This window comes from Myodes glareolus, chromosome 6 (genome assembly GCF_982192425.1).
Source record: "Myodes glareolus chromosome 6, mMyoGla1.1, whole genome shotgun sequence".
Taxonomy (NCBI): Eukaryota; Metazoa; Chordata; class Mammalia; order Rodentia; family Cricetidae; genus Myodes; species Myodes glareolus.
The window spans coordinates 69,090,663-69,107,223 of NC_142031.1; the positions used below are offsets into that span (position 1 = coordinate 69,090,663).

The following is a 16,561-nucleotide window of genomic DNA, read 5'->3' on the forward strand; positions in this document are numbered from 1 at the left end:
AATTTTCCTGTAATAAAACTTTACCAGCACTCTTTCAAAAAAAAAAAAAAGCAAGAGTAAACGTGTTGTAGATTCTTCCTCTGCAGTTCCAGACAGTCACTGAGACCACGCATCATGTGATAATGCTAAATCACTGTCCCTACAAGGTCCTGAGAATCTATTATGTAAAGCGTGAAAGTGAAACCTGGGTTGCAGTGGAAACTCCAAGATGTTGGAGATGCTAAGTCATGAGACGTCTGCCTCATGAGAATTGTATACAGGAGTGGAACCCGGCCAAGAGAGAGATGTAGGTGGTGGACAGAGAAAGTGGAAGGGGAGAGCCATCCAAGTCCTTTAAAACTAAAGTGACAGATAAAAGACATGGAGCTATAGGATTTAATATTTACCCTACTGGGTCTCTATCTTGCTTTGGTCCAGTAATCACTCATGATGTCCCCATTTCTCTCTTTTGGGATGGGAAGGTATATTCCATGCCATTACACATTGAAAGTATGAACCAGGCAAGTGGTGGTACACACTTTTAATCCCAGCACTCGAGAGACAGAGACAGCCAGATATCTGTGAGTTCGAGGCCAGTCTGGTTTACAGAGTGAGTTCCAGGACAGGTTCTAAAGGTAATGAAAAACCCTGTCTCGGAAACAAACAAACAAACAAACAAACTCTATTGGAAGTATGTAATTTGTTTTGTATTTTACATGGAATCTCAGCAATGAGTCTTAAAGTTAGACTAAATGCATTTCATGGGCCTATGGGAACAGGGCATGGAACAAGAATGGCTGCCATAGGCTCAGATAATAGAATACCAGTAGGTAAGGCTGTCTGGAGAGGCTATGGAGCCTTGATGGAGGATATATGTCACTAGGAGTGGACTCTGAGAGTCTATAGCTTTACCTCACTCGCAGCTCACTTTCTGCTTTTACCATGTGATTTAAGATGTGATCTCTCAGCCAGGTGTGATGGTCGCTCATGCACAGCACTCAGGAGGCAGAGGCAGGAGAATCTCTGAGTTCAAGGTCAGTCAAAAGATATACAGGGAAACCTTGTCTTGAAACCCTCCCCACCCCCAAAAAAGATGCGTTCTCTCAGCTTCCAGCTGTCTGCCACCATGCCTCCCCCACCATTATGGATTCTCCCTCTGGAAGCCCAATTAAATTTTTTTCTTTCCTAAGTTGCTTTTAGTCTTGGTTCTTACCACAACAGCAGAAAAGTAACTAACTAGTGCAGTGATTGATGAAGATACTGATGTTGATACTTACGCACACATGCATATACACCTACCTAATGTACATGCATACACACAAATACTTGCCACTGTTGAATAAACATGAGAAGAAAATGCTCAACTTCATTACACAGACACAAACTAAAACTATACTACATACGCTATTACAGCTGGGTCTTGCCTATGATCCCAGGCACTTGGGAAACAGAAGAGTTCAAATTCAAGGTCAGCCTTGCAACTTAGTGAGACCTTGCTTAGTAAGACCTTAGGGAGTGGGGGCAAAAAAAAAAAAAAAAAAAAGGAATAGGGAATAGGATCTATCTCAGTGCTAGAATGCTTTTGGAGAGTGCACAAAGCCCTCTGTACCACCAAAACACACACAAAGAGCCACATTAATTAGACTAGTCATAACAGCATTGGCAAGTATCAATTTTTGTTGTTGTTGTTATTGTTTTTCGAGGCAGAGTGTCTCTGTGTAATAGCCCTGCCAGTCCCGGAACTAGCTCTGTAGACCAGGCTGGCCACAAATCCATAGTTATCAAACTGCCTCTGCCTCCTAATACTTGAATTAAAGGTTATGTGTCACCAAGAGTTATGCTAGAAAAACAAATTCTCTTTATCTTTAGTGAGGAGTAAGAATATCTCTATGTAGCCCTGGTTGGAAACATAAAATCGGAATGAAAATGCCACAATCACTTTGGAAAATGAGCAATTTCTTACAAAATTAAATATATTAATTTATTAATTGCTAATTCACTAATCATAAATCTACCCATCACACTTCTTAGTATTTGCCTGTTTATCCTTGTTTTTTGTTTGTTTGTTTGTTTTTATCTCAGGCTCTTATGTATCCCTACTGGTCTCAAAATCTAAATCCTTCTTCTGCCCCAGACTTGACTACTGATATTAAAGATACTCCACCACACCTGCATTTATAACAATCAATAACCAAAAGCAAGAATTAATCCCTAAAAAATGAATAATAAGACAGCTGTGATGACTCACACCTATAATAAGTATTACAATAATAACACTGAGTGAAATAAAGGTAAAAATGTAATCTTTTAGTATTTCAAAGCTGGGTATGGTGGCTTGTACCTATTATAATTCTACCACTTGGGAGACTGGGGAAGGATGATCACTACAAGTCTGAGGTCAACCTAAGCTATACAGCAAATTCCAGAAAAATCTAGGACAAGAACAAGACTATTTCAAAAAAATTAAAATGAAAATAAGCAAACACTTATAATTTCATTTATATAAAATCAAAAACATATAAAGTTGAATTAAGGTGACAGAAAACAGATTAGATAAGTACTCAAAGACTAATACAAGGGAGACACAAATGACTGAGAGCAGAATACACACAGGAATGAGGAAATCTAGGAGGATGGGCACTGATGACTATGCTTGTTGTCTTGATTATGGTGATAGCTTCACAGGCATGTACATAGTACAGAACTTGCCAAATTGTAGAATACAAATACATGCTATAGACATTATTTCAATTACATTAAGAAAATCAGAAAACAAAGCAAAAAATCAGAATAATGATTCCCAATCTTTTTTTACCAGAAAACACACTCTCATTGGTAACAACTGAAACAATGACTCTTAACAAGAATAGAGGGATGTCTGAACACTTTAAGAGCTTCTAGAGATGATTAGCATAACTCTACCAAACACTATTTTAGAGTACAAAATTCTGCATAAGGGGTTGGGAGGTAGATCAGTGGTTAAAAGCACTAGCTGCTCTTCCAGAGGACTCAAGTTTGAGTCCCAACACTCAGATGGCAGGTCATAACTATTTGTAACGCCAACTCCAGGGAATCTAAAGTCCTCTACTGGCCCATGTGGGTACCAGGCATACAAGATGCACAGGCATACATGTATGTACACTTGCAGGCAAAACACCCATGTACATAAAACAAATTTTTTTTTGAAACAGGTTCTCTCTGCATAGTCCTAGCTACCCTAGAACTCTCTATGTAAACCAGGCTAATTTCAAACTTACAGAGATTCACATGCCTCTGCCTCTTGAGTGCTGGGATTAAAGGATTATGTCACCATGTCTGATCAAAATAATTTTTTTTAATTCTAAATTAGGATTTTTGAAAAAAAAATTATACTAAATGAAAGAAGGGTAAATAAAGTATCAGAAACAAAGGCTGTCACATGGTAAAGCACTTGCAGAGAATGCACAAAACCCTACATTTAATTCCTGGCAACAAGATAAAACACAAAATAAAACATACAGGCAAATCTAGACACACAGAAACTAGAAAATAGTAGCCAAAGGAATGAGTGAGAGGAAAGACAAATAATAAATCAGTCATTGTGCACCTTAGCTGTCAGCTGTATGGACACACAGAAGTATGTGGGAAAGGATGCACAGGACGTACAAGAGGTCTGATTATTTTAAATTTAGCACTGTTGATTGTTGTTTTGTTTTTAAAAGGGGTCTTGCCAAAAACAAATACCTGAACTCAAGTGATCCTTTAACTTCAGCTCCTCAACAGCAAGGACACAGCACTACACCACTGAACCCAGGAAAATGTTCTTTTTCACAACAGTGATAAAGCTACTCTCAGTTATAAAAATCAAAGAAGTTGTTTAGAGTCACCTACCTATCGGTGGTGCTTGGTATCGATCCACTGTTTTTCTTTGTCTCAAATTGTAGGGCCTATCATTTTCTTCTCCTTCTGCCTCTTCAACTTCTATGTCTCCATCCTCCTCTTGAGATTCTAGTTTCGACACATAAAAAGGGGAAAACAGTTTAACCCACAGGTATGATCCTACTCTACAACCAAGTATTTACATTTATCCTTTATTTTTTGTCTATGCAAGTGACATTTTTAAATGTTAGCAATTCATGATAATAGCATAAACTAGTATAGCCAAAAATAAACCTAGGTTAAAAAAAAATCAATACAGTTCTCTGAGAAAACAAAACATTGTTAGCCAGGTGTGGTGGCACACACATTTGATCCCTTTAACCAGCACTTGGAGGCAGAGGCAGACAGAGCTCTGTGAATTTGATGCCAACCTGGTCTACATAGTGAGTTCTAGGACAGTTATAACAACATAGTGAGACCCAATCTCAATGAATGAATGAATGAATAGCAAGCCACAGTGATCATTCCCTGTGTCTTGATTTTCTTGGGAGGTTTTGTTTTTCTAAAGATTTTCTTTTTTATACAAAACACACTCATACAAGGAAAATAAATATTTGGTTTGGTTTTTTGTTTGTTTATTTGAGATAGCATCAAACTATGTAGACTAGACCAGGCTTGAACTCACACAGATCCTCCAGCCTCTGCCTTCTGAATGCTGGGATTGAAGATGTATGACACCATGCATAGCTAAATAAAAAATAAGTTAAAATAAATAAATGAATAAGGTCATAGTGGCATACTCCTATAATTCCATCATTAGTGAGTGATGGCAAGAGGGTCAGAAATTCAAAGCCATCCTCTGCTACAAGTAAGTTTAAGGCCAACCTATCTATGAGAACCTGTCTCAATAAATAAATAAATAAATGAAAGTTTTAGGATTTTTCAAACTACAGAAAACTTTAATAAATGTTCCAAAAAAAAAATTTTTAAAGATAGATTCTCATGTACCAAGACCTACCTCAAACTCTGCTAAGAATGACCTTTAATTCCTGATCCTCTTGCCTCTCTCTTCTGAATGCTGGGATTATACAGAAGGAACATGCTACATCATCTCAATTATGCTGTGCTAGGGATCCAACACAGGCTTTGTGCTCTCTAAATAAGTCTTCTACTGACTAACTGAACCACATCCCTAGCCTAGCCCCAAATCTATGCATGATTAAAAATAAAGTCTGGTAAGTGCTCAAATTACACTTAATTCAAAGAACTATTCTTACTTAAGGTAAATACTGAAGAAATGAGCCATTTTTGGTTTTAGCATAATAGTTTATTGAGTCTATGAATAATAACTAAGCATAACTGATTGCATTTTAGTAGGAAAACACAGGTAGGAACCAAAAGACATTGACCTAAATAATGCTACAAAATACCTATACCTATGCCTTCATAAGTAAAAAACTTTTGTACCATGAACAAAAATTATACAGATGACATATTTACTGAGTCTCTACTCAGTCAGCAAACATATATAAAGGCAAATATTACATTATACATCTGTCTCACCTACACTAATTGTCTACAAAGGATGCAATATAGAGGTTCTAACTAAAACATTTATTCACTATGAACCTTCATTAGAAATGTGAGCTCTTAAATCAGCTGGTGGTGGTGCACACCTCCCAGCACTTGGGAGGCAGAGACGGGCAGATCTCTAAGTTCAAGGCCAGCCTGGTCTTCAGAGTGAGTTCCAGGACCACACAGAGAAACCCTGTCTCAAAAACGGAGAAAAAAATAAAATAAGATCATATATATGATTATATATGCTCTTAAAGACTGGCTAATGTAGCCAGGTATGGTTGTGCACACCTTTAAACCAATCACTCAGAGGCAGAGTCAGGTGGATGGCTGTGAGTTTGAGGCCAGCATGGTCTATAGAGTGAGTTCCAGAACAGTCAGGACTGTTTAGAAAACCCTGTCTTGGAGGGGGCTGAATCTGGCTAATATATTAAGTACAGAATTTGAGAAATAAGTGTAGTCTTCTTTGCCTAAGATATACAAAGAGTGGGAGCTAATAAGATTACCTTGAAAATTCTGCTAATCTATAGTTCCAATACAGCAAACCTCCTGAAATGAGACCAATGCTAACCGTATGGGTGTACTGGTCACCACTTTATAAACTGACAAAGCCAATGTGCTTTCTGTATGTTCCTAGTTCCAACCCTACAAGACCATTGTGTTCTTAAGTTCAAACCTAGACAGGTGGAAGGCAAAAACACTAAAGATTCTTCCACAACTATTAGCACTTCCATTTTTCTCTATTTACATCTCAGTCTATAACAATATTTGAAATCCAAATAAGCAAAGACCTGAGGGAATAGACAATACAATATTTTAGTTAGAGGGTACCTTCAGCAAAACAAAAGGGTTAATCTACTGGGCAGACTAGCCTACCGCCAAAGCCTTTGCACACTAGAAAACTTAAGGACTCCCAACAGCCACTTCATTTTGCCAACTGAAGAAAATGAAAATATAGATGTCAGATGAGTTCAAATTACCTAAAATCATACAATAAACACCTAAAGACAAAAATAACAACCTAGTCTTCCCTCCCCACAGTTTTCTAGTTTTTCCATCAAGGTGCTTTACAGACCTTCTTCCTCGCCCTCAGTAGAAACTTCATGATGATTCTGTATCCCATAACTATTTCTTCTCAGTGATTTTCTTCGCCTTTTTACTCTTGAATACATATCCATATTTTCCTTTGAAATAAAGAAATTTGTCAAATATTAACCAGGAATTTATTCTGTTATAAATAGCATTCAATAAATTAATTGTGTCTGCTAAATACAATTTACTGAGCATCTACTTGTGAGTCACAAATTCATGAAAAAAAAAGCTTCCTAAATTCAACAAGTATAAAGAGAATATAAAGTATAAAGAAAGTATAAAGAAAAAGGAGAAACAATAGGAATCAGGATATGACTTAGTTCATAGAGTTGCTAAATATATACATGGCCTCAGATTCAACCCCATGCATGGGGCTTTTTCTTTTTCTCTATTTTTTTTTATAAAAGGGAGAAGAAAAAAATAAACAGAGAAGAAGAAAATGAGGGACAAGAAAAAGAAATTGGGGTGAGGGGTTTGAAGAGGGAGCAGCAAGAGCCAGCAGAGAAAAAGCAGTAAAATCCTCAACAAGCCTGAGAGATCTGACACCCTCACATACACATATATGCAGGCAAAACACCAATGGACATAAAATAAAATATATCTTTTTTAAACTCTGCTGTTGGGCTAGGAAAGTAGCTCAGTTGGTAAAGTGCTTGCCCCACATGCACAATGCCCCGAGTTCCATATTCAGCAATCCATAAACCAGGCATGACAGCACATGCCTGGAAGCAAGAGATCTGAAGTTCAAGGTCATCTTTGGCTACAGACCAGGAGAGGAGAAGGAAGAGGAGGGGAAGGAAAAGGAGGAGAAAAGGGGAAGATATGGGAGAGGAGAAGAGGGTAGGGAAGGCCTACAGCTGGGCTGCTAATTCTTTGCAAGTATAAAGAAAACTACTTTGGGGGCTGTAGAGATGGCTTAGCAGTTAAGAGCGGTTACTCTTCCTCCAGAGAGCACAAGTGGGCTTCTCAGCACTCATTCAGGGCATTCATGATGGTGACTCCGGCACCAGAGGACCCACTCATGCAGACCTACACATATACATGAATAAAAACTAAAAAGACAACTAGAAGAGGAAAGAACTTGCAAAGGTTAAATATACTAATGTACTCACAAATTCTGTATCTGTCCACATTCGAAGCCTTTCTACTTCTCCTGATCGACGATTTCGCCGGATATTAATATTATCCATTTCTTGTAATACAGCTTCAGCAGTACTATAATTAAATAACAAAGAGAGTTTAGACAATAGTGGGCACATATATCATATTAGACACTTTAAAGGGCTCAATAAAGCAGTACTAAATTATCTCGATATAACTATATATAATATCTCAATTGAATAATTTTCATAACCAGAATTCATCAAACACAATTCCTAATTTACAAACAAGATGGCCGGATGAGATGGTGCACACCTTTAACACCAGCACACAGGAAGTAGAGTTAGGTGGATCTCTGTGAGTTCAAGACCAGCCTGATCCACACAGTTCGAGGTCAGCTAGGACTAAAGAGTGAGATGCTGTATTAAAGGTGGAACTGTTCTATAAGAGGACAGTTTTCAACCCCCATATCTGGTAGCTCACAAACATGTGTAACTCTAGTCCCAAATGATCCAAAGCCCTCTTCTGATCTTGATTGGTATTGTATATATACAAACAAACACAACACACATAAAAATAAAAAACTTTTAGGACTAGAGAGACGGTTCAGCGGTTAAGAGCACTGGATATTCTTCCAGAGGTCCTGAGTTGAATTCTCAGCAACCACATTGTAGCTCACAACCATCTATAATAAGGTCTGGTGCCCTTTTCTGGTGTGCAGGCAGAACACTGTATAGATAATAAATGAATAACAAATAAATCTTTCAAAAAATACCTTTATTTTTTAAAAAAAGTGAAAAAATATCTTAAACTTTTATATATTTCTTAAACTCTTAAATTATTAAACTTTCATTTATAAGGCTCAAAATAAATAAATGCCTTTGTTTATTAAAACTTCAAAGGTCTTAATACTTTTTAATTTATAAAATAAATATTTAATTAATAAAATTAATTAATTTAATTTAAAAGGCTAGGCATGGTAGAGAATACCATTAATCTCTCAGAAACAGGAGGCAGAGACAAATGGATGACTAAATTCAAGACCAGTCTTATCTAAATAGTGTGTTTCAGGCCAACCAGGTCTACACAGTGAAACCTGTTGCAAAAAAAAAAAAGAAAAAGAAAGAAAGGAGGAGACTGGAGAGATTGCTCAGCGGTTAAGAGCACTGGCTGCTCTTTCAGAGGACCTGGGTTCAGTTCCCAGCACCACAATTGTGTGTGACTGCAGTTCCAGGGGATCTGATACCTTCATACTAAAGCTCATAAAATGAAAAAGAAAGAAAGAAAACACCGTCATAATATTATCGTAAACAACAGATAGATTCATGGTACTGAGGGGGGAAAAGGTAAATCTTTTAATATAATGTTGTTAACGACAACAACAACAACAAAAAAAAACAGAAACAAGGATATAATTTAATTTTGGTATGTGGTACTTATCCAGAAAATTTTCTATTTCTTTTAATTTTCCAATTTTATGGTGTACAGATTTTTGTAGCTTGACCTAATGATTCTCTGGATTTCCTCCTTGTCTGTTGTTATGTGCCCCCTTTTCATTTATAATTTTGTTAATTTTATAATTTTGTTAATTCTCTCCCTGTCTTTTGATTAATTTGGATAAGGGTTTGTCTATCTTGTTGATTTTCTCAAAGAACCAGCTCTTTGTTTCACTGATTCTTTATATTGTTTTCTTTGTTTCTATTTTATTGATTTCAGTTCTCAATTTGGTTTATTTCCTGTCATCTACTCCTAGATGAGTCTGTTTTTGTTTGAGTTTTCAGGTGTGCTGTTAAGTGGCTAGTGTGAGATTTCTCCACTTTCTCTATGTAGTATTATTTGTAATAGCCAGAACCTGGAAACAACCTAGATGCCCCTCATCCAAAAAATGGATAAGAAAATGTGGTACATTTACACATTAGAGTATTACTCGGCAGTAAAAAATAATAACATCTTGAAATTTGCATGCAAATGGATAAAACTAAAAAAAAAAATCCTGAGTGAGGTAGGTAACCCAGACCCAGAAAGATGAGCATGGTACATATTCACTCATAAGTGGATATTAGTTGTAAAGCAAAGGATAATGAGCCTATAGTCCATGACCCCAGAGAAGCTAAGCAACAAGGGTCCTTGAACCCTAAGAGCAACATATATAGTTCCAGCTGGGAAAGGGAAATAGACAAGATCTCCTGAGGAAATTAAGAGCATGGGGGGGGGTACGACTTGAGGGAAAGGGATAGTCAAGATGGGGGAACAGATATTTTTATTTAATCGTTTTGGTTTTTCAAGACAGGCTTTCTCTGTAGCTTTTTAGAGCCTGTACTGGAACTTGCTTTGTAGACCAGGCTGGACTCAAAATCACAAAGATCTCCCTGCTTCTGCCTCCCGAGTTCTGGGATTAAAGGCGTGAGCCACCACTCTCCACTGAACTGATAATTTTAAATTAAAGTAAAGCACTGATATCTTTAAAAAAATCCAGAAGAATATCTTAGAAACTTTTATTTAGTTTTTTTTTCTTTATTAAGTTTTCTTAGGCAGGTTTCACAACATAGCCCAGAGTTGCCTAGACCTTGCTACGTAGTCCAAACTAGCCTTGATCTTGAGATCTTCTTGGGATTTTGGTGGTGGTGGTGGTTTTTGTTTTTCAAGACAGGGTTTCTCTATATAACAGTCTTTGCTGTCCTGGTACATACTTTGTAGACCAGGCTGACCTTCAACTCAGAGAGCCATCCACCTGTCTCTGCCTCCAGCGTCCTAGGATTAAAGACATGTGCCATGCTTTGAGATCTTCTCAACTAAGCCTCCTGCAACATTACATCTGGCTGTTTTATGCTTCTCACAAACACTTCTATAACATTTAACATGTGACTAGATCCTGCTCTATGGCACTAACTAATAATAACTTAGACCCAAATTTGGCATTAACCCCTCTCTGTAGTTCACTGTAAGATACTGTAAAGCCAAGAACAGTTTAGTATTTCTTAACTATATTTCAACGTTCTAGTACTGAGAACTTAATCTCCAATGCAAGAAGGGACAGGACATTAAATGGTGATAAGGGAAGTTCAAGAGATGGCTCAGCAGTTAAGAACACTAGCTAGTTTTCCAGGGGGGACCCAGATTTGATTCCTACCACCCACATGGTTGCATAAAACTAGCCTTAACTCTAGTCCTAGGAGATCCAGCGAGCTATTCTGGCCTCCTGAGGCCCTGGAGATACATACTGGAGATTTACATTCAGGGAAGACACTGGTACACATAAAATAATAAGTGGTAATTAGTAGGTAGGTAGGTAAGTAGGTAGGTAGATAAGATAGATATAGATAGATAAGATGGACAGACAGATACATAGCAAGTACTGGGATGGCTACACAGAGAGCTCCTGTCTCAAAAAAAAAAAAAGTTCATTGTTCTTAGCAAGTAGGAAAATACAAAAATCAAAAACACTGTAATTTCACCTTACCCCAGTCAGAATGGTAAAGACCAAAAATACAAAATAACAAATGCTGAAGGGGTATGGAAAAAAAGAGAACCCTCACTCATTACGGGTGATATAGCAATTCAAGATATCACTGTGGAGAATTACCAAAAAAGCTAAAAATAAACCTATCATATGACCCAACTATACACTCCTTGGCATATGCCCAAATGCCCTGGCATCCTACTGCACACACACCTGCTCAGCCATGTTCATTGCTGCTCTATTCACAACTGCAAGGAAATGAAAACAACCTACGTAACCTTCAACAACTGAGGACTGGATAACAAGACTGCAGTCCATATACATAGTGAAATAATAATCAATTATAAATTAATTTCTTGTCTTCATCTAGAAATATGACATTCTGTTAAAGTAGCAGAAAAGGGACGAAACAGTACACAATGTTTAATGAAAATAGTTTCATGGGTGTGGTTAGCGAGGCTTGGTGCCTCATTCACATGGATGCAGGCTCAACACCAATTTATTATCTTGGCAAAGAAAAGTTATTATTTACTACATATCAATAACAGAACTTAATATTCCTTGAAAGCCCAGCATGGTAGTATTCATCTTTAATCCCAGCACTAAGGAGGCAGAGGTAAGCAATCTCTGACTTCAAGGTCAGCCTGGTCTACAGAGTGAGTTTCCAGGACAGCCAGGGCTACACAGGGAAACCTGTCTCACAAAAAAAAAAAAAAAAAAAAAAGAAGAAGAAAAACAAAAATAATGATAATATTTAAATAAGTAAATATTAAAGAACTGTAACAGTTGCAATCAAATATAACTACTTTTCATTAACCAAAGAGTAACAGACAAAATTTTATCACAGCCAAGTGGTGATGGCATACCCCTTTAATGCCAGCACTGGCTCTATACAGAGAAACCCTGTCTAAAAAAGTTCATAAAATTATATTAAATCCAATAGTCAGACAAAACTAGTTAATGGAAGTAGTTTTAAAAGATATCGTGGCACATGGCTGTGAATTCAGCAAACAGAAAGTTGAGGTAAGTGCATCACTACATGAAAAGAACTTGTGCCCCATCACATCTCATTCCCACCCTCACCCCCCAAAAAGCAGGATCTAGGGAGATGGCTCGATACTGCTAAACAACATGTAGACTTGAGTTCATGTAAAATAAGAATGGTACCCATATTAAAAAAACAGGCGGGGGACGCAGACATGCGTGAGCAGGGAGGTAAACAAAGAGAGATTACCTGGAGCCAACAACCAGCCAATCTAGCCATTCGGTTTGCTCCAGGATCAGTTAGAGACCCTATCTCAAAAATTAATGTGTAGAGGAAAACACTCTATGTCAACCTCTGATCTCCACTGGCACACACACCTCCCCACACACATTCAAATAAATGTGCACACATACACAACACCATGTACACAAAAAGTAGCTTAAAAATCAAATAATTACCAGACCTTCCCTTCCCTCTACCCATCTCTCCTTCTGCCAAACTCACCCCCACACCTGCCCCCACCCCCATGCTCACAGCTTTTGCCCTGCTATCTTGTTTGCTTCCAATTTCCAGGAGGATCTATATATGGTTTTCTTTGGGTTCACCTTGTTATTTGATTTCTCTGGGCTTGTGAACTATGGGCTTAACGACCTTGGTTTATGGCTAAAGTCCACAAATGAGTGCGTACATACCAAATTCATCTTTTTGGGTCTGGGTTATCTCAAGATAGTGTTTTCTATTTCCATCCATTTGCATGCAAAATTCAAGATGTTACTGTTTTTTTTACCACTGAGTAGTACTCTAACGTGTCTATATTCCACACTTTCTTAACCCATTCTTCCATTGAGGGGCATCTCCCAAGGTCCAAATGAAGAGCAGAAGGAGGGAGAACATGAGCAAGGATGTCAGGACCGCGAGGGGTGCGTCCGCCCACTGAGACAGTGGGTCTGATCTAATGGGAGCTCACCAAGACCAGCTGGACTGGGACTGGTGGAGCATGTGATCAAACCAGACTCTCTGAATGTGGCTGACAAAGAGGGCTGACTGAGAAGCCAAGGACAACGGCACTGGGTTTTGATTCTACTGCATGGACTGGCTTTGTGGGAGCCTAGTCTGTTTGGATGCTCACCTTCCTAGACCTGGATGGAGGGGGAGGACTTGGACTTCCCACGGGCAGGGAACCCTGACTGCTCTTAGGACTAGAGAGGGAGGGGGAGGGGGGAGGGGGGAGTAGAAGGGAAATAGGAGGAGGTGGAAATTTTTAATAAATAAAAAAAAATCAAATAATTAAGTGAAATTGTTTAACACATAAATACTCGTACCTATTTACTAGCTGATCAAATAATAAACTCTGATTCACACTTTCAAATCTGTTTTTCCTGGACCGACAACTTTTTCTGACTTCCATGTCACCATTTATACATGAAAGGTCGCCATCTCCTTTCTTTTCCCCTCGAAGGGGATGGCTTCGAAGGGCTGCAAGAGAGATATTTTCATTTCAAAGTGCACAGTACAAAAAATAGAAAATAGGAATAAAAAATTTAAAAGGTTGCAAAAACTGAATATAACCTCTTAATTGGCTTTAATATTAAACAATCAAAATTCTCAATTTTAATTTTTTGCTATGAATGAAATCCAGTCATTTCCAGCCACAAGCTAAATATATTATTAAGCCACTCTAAGTAAAAAACTTCTGGATCATGCAGAATGACCTCAGTTCAACCCCCATTACCAAAAAAACTAATCAAAACAAAAGTAAATAGCTACACTTTTGTCCACTTTCATGCTTAACTTAACACTACTGAAAGAATTTCATTATTAACCAATTTTCCAGCAGGATACTCACATAAGCTACTATGTCCGTTTGGTAATGTAGCACCAGGCTGAGAAGTTAACCTACAAAACAAACATATTTAATATGCAAATATATTTGTTTCAATACGCAAGAAATGAATAATGCTGTAATTATTCATCTTGAAAATGTTAATTTGTTATATTTCACAAAACACCGTTTTTTTGCTTGGTAATATCAATAATAAAATATACTACCTAAGAGACATTTCATTATTTCAAGAAAAACTTCAATATCAAATTATAACTGAATTAACTTTGTTGTCAACTGTACCAATTCAAATCCTATTAAAAGATTAAGGTTAAGCAGCATAAATTTAATCAAGACCATAAGGAGCCATGGAAACAGACAACTATAGCCTTCATTAAGAAAATAAATTCCTAGCTATGACAAATATATTCAAACAAACTGTAAGAAGAAAAACATACTTAGATATCAAAAACATTTAATATTTTTTTCAAACTATGATGCATATTTAATCTATTTTAAAGCACACCCCACACACTCATACACAAAGACCTATTCCCTCTTCTCTCTGGAAAACAAACAAAAAGTCTGTCTTAATACAGAATAAAATTTCTTGTTTGGCACCTTTGTACCCCATATACATGATACTTGAGGCATATGGATGTGCATATAAAGCCACGGATGTAGTACAAGTATTCTAACATGTTGCTGTTGCGCAATGCTTTTCTGGAATGCTTCAAAATCATTCTCAAACTCAACTTAGAGTCACAAAAGAATCACTTTGATTACCTCATAAGTATACTTTGGCTTTGGCCCCAACATAACACTAACTCAGTTTATTTGCAAATTATCAGTTTATTCACAGGTCTTGATGCCAAATAAATTTTGGATGGATGTAGCTACAAATGATTAAAATTTTACATCATTATAAATTATTCACAACAACAAGAGGCAATTCTAAAATCATCCCCCCCCCCCAAAAAAGGTAAAGCTTTTCTGAACAACATAACATCACTAGGAGAAAAAAAAACGGTGAGGTTCAGTTCTCCTCTAAAGGACACAGGGCTTACTCTGATCTTATTTTGTTATTAACGAAAAACCTGCTTTTAAGAAAAAGGGCTGGGGATGTGTTCAATTCTTAGCATTGCATAACACTTACCCCCACCCAAAATCCAAGAACCACAACATCACCAGAAGGTGGAAGCAAAAGGAAAACAAAAATTTCAAGCAATCCAAGAACCTGACAGTAATAATCACTGGCATCACTTCTCTTTATAAAGAAGAGCTGGGCATAGTAGTACACTTTTAGAACCAGCTCCTGAGAGTTACAAGAAGCAGGAAGATCCAGAGTTCAAGGGCAGTCTCCAGACATAAGAAGTTCTAGGCTAGCCTAAGCTATATGAGACTCTGTATCAAAAATAAGTAATAAGACAGGTGGTGGTAGTGCCTGCTTTATCAGATCTTTGTGAGGTCAAGACTAGCCTGGTCTACAGAGTGAGTTCCAGGACAGCTAGGACTTTTACACAGAGAAACTATGTCATAAAGAAGTAAATAAAAAAATAAGCAAGCGAGTGAGATAGCTTCATGCATGAAGAGAACAGATTCCTGTAGGATGCCCTTTAAGTTCCACATGCCCACTATAGTGCACTTGTACACATACAATAAACATGAATTAAACAAATAAAATGTTTACAATAGGACTAAAAAGAAACTAAGAATTATAAATATACATGTACATTCAAGACCCATCAAAATCCCCATTATTTTCATAATAATAGTTTCTGGTACCTGCTATACACGTCTCTATAAAATAAATACATTTTAGATATTTGGAAAAATGAAATTACAGAAAGTTTAAAATAAGTCTAAGATCTGGGAGCTGGAGAGATGGCTAAGAGATTAAGAACACTGACTGCTCTTTCAGAGGTTCTGAGTTCAATTCCCAGCAACCACATGGTGGCTCACAAACATCTGTAATAAGATCTGGTGCCCTCTTCGGGCCCGCAGGCTTAACATGCAGACAGAACATTGTATGCATAATAAATGAATACTAAAAAAAAAGTCTGATATCAATTATAAATATAAGTATTTAAAAGAAACTTCCGTTTTAAAGAAAATTAACACTAATATCAGCTCTGAATCACAAGAAATAAGAAAGAGAGAGAGAGAGAGAGAAAGAAAGAAAGGAATTCTCCCTTCTCACCTGGCCTGACCAGTTGGTATATTCCATTCCTCTCGCTGACCAGTACTTCGTGATTTTGATTTGTCTTTGCAAACAGAATCCGGCTGTTTCAAAGTGCGTTTGGCTGGAGGGGATACGTGGCTATCACTTAAGCTACCATCAACTTCAGTTTTCTGAAAGGCAGCAATAAAAATGTATTTATTATTCCTACCAAGGTTAGTAATATTCTTGGAGAGTGTTTTTTATTTTATATGAAGAGAATTTTAACCAGACTGGCAACAATGTCTCAAAGTTAAAAAGAAAAAGCTTATGACTGCTTGGAGTGTGTAACTATTTCTGTGACATCCCTCAGACATGCCTAAATATTCCAGAACACAAATCCTAAAGCAAGGACACTTTACTACCATGGAACCGTCCCTTTTAGGAAATCATAACACAAAGCCAATCCATTCAAATTTTACCAAGTTTCTCCACAACATCTCTTTTAAGTTCAAGATCCTATCCAGGAGC

The 16,561-nt window shown here is 37.3% G+C and overlaps 1 protein-coding gene across 4 annotated transcripts in view; it reads right to left on the reverse strand.

Annotated features, from left to right (window-relative positions):
- The window catches only part of Atad2b (ATPase family AAA domain containing 2B), a 146,666-nt gene that overhangs the window by 104,098 nt on the left and 26,007 nt on the right, over positions 1-16,561 (reverse strand). For all 4 annotated transcript variants that reach the window (XM_085690878.2, XM_085690877.2, XM_085690876.2 and 1 more), the window contains exons 2-7: positions 16,073-16,224; positions 13,897-13,946; positions 13,373-13,526; positions 7,617-7,719; positions 6,488-6,596; positions 3,850-3,966 (exon numbers count right to left, since the gene is read on the reverse strand). In XM_085690878.2, the coding sequence (XP_085547004.1) occupies positions 3,850-3,966; positions 6,488-6,596; positions 7,617-7,719; positions 13,373-13,458 (415 nt within the window). In that variant the 5' untranslated portion in view covers positions 13,459-13,526; positions 13,897-13,946; positions 16,073-16,224. The remainder of the gene's footprint in view (positions 1-3,849; positions 3,967-6,487; positions 6,597-7,616; positions 7,720-13,372; positions 13,527-13,896; positions 13,947-16,072; positions 16,225-16,561) is intronic.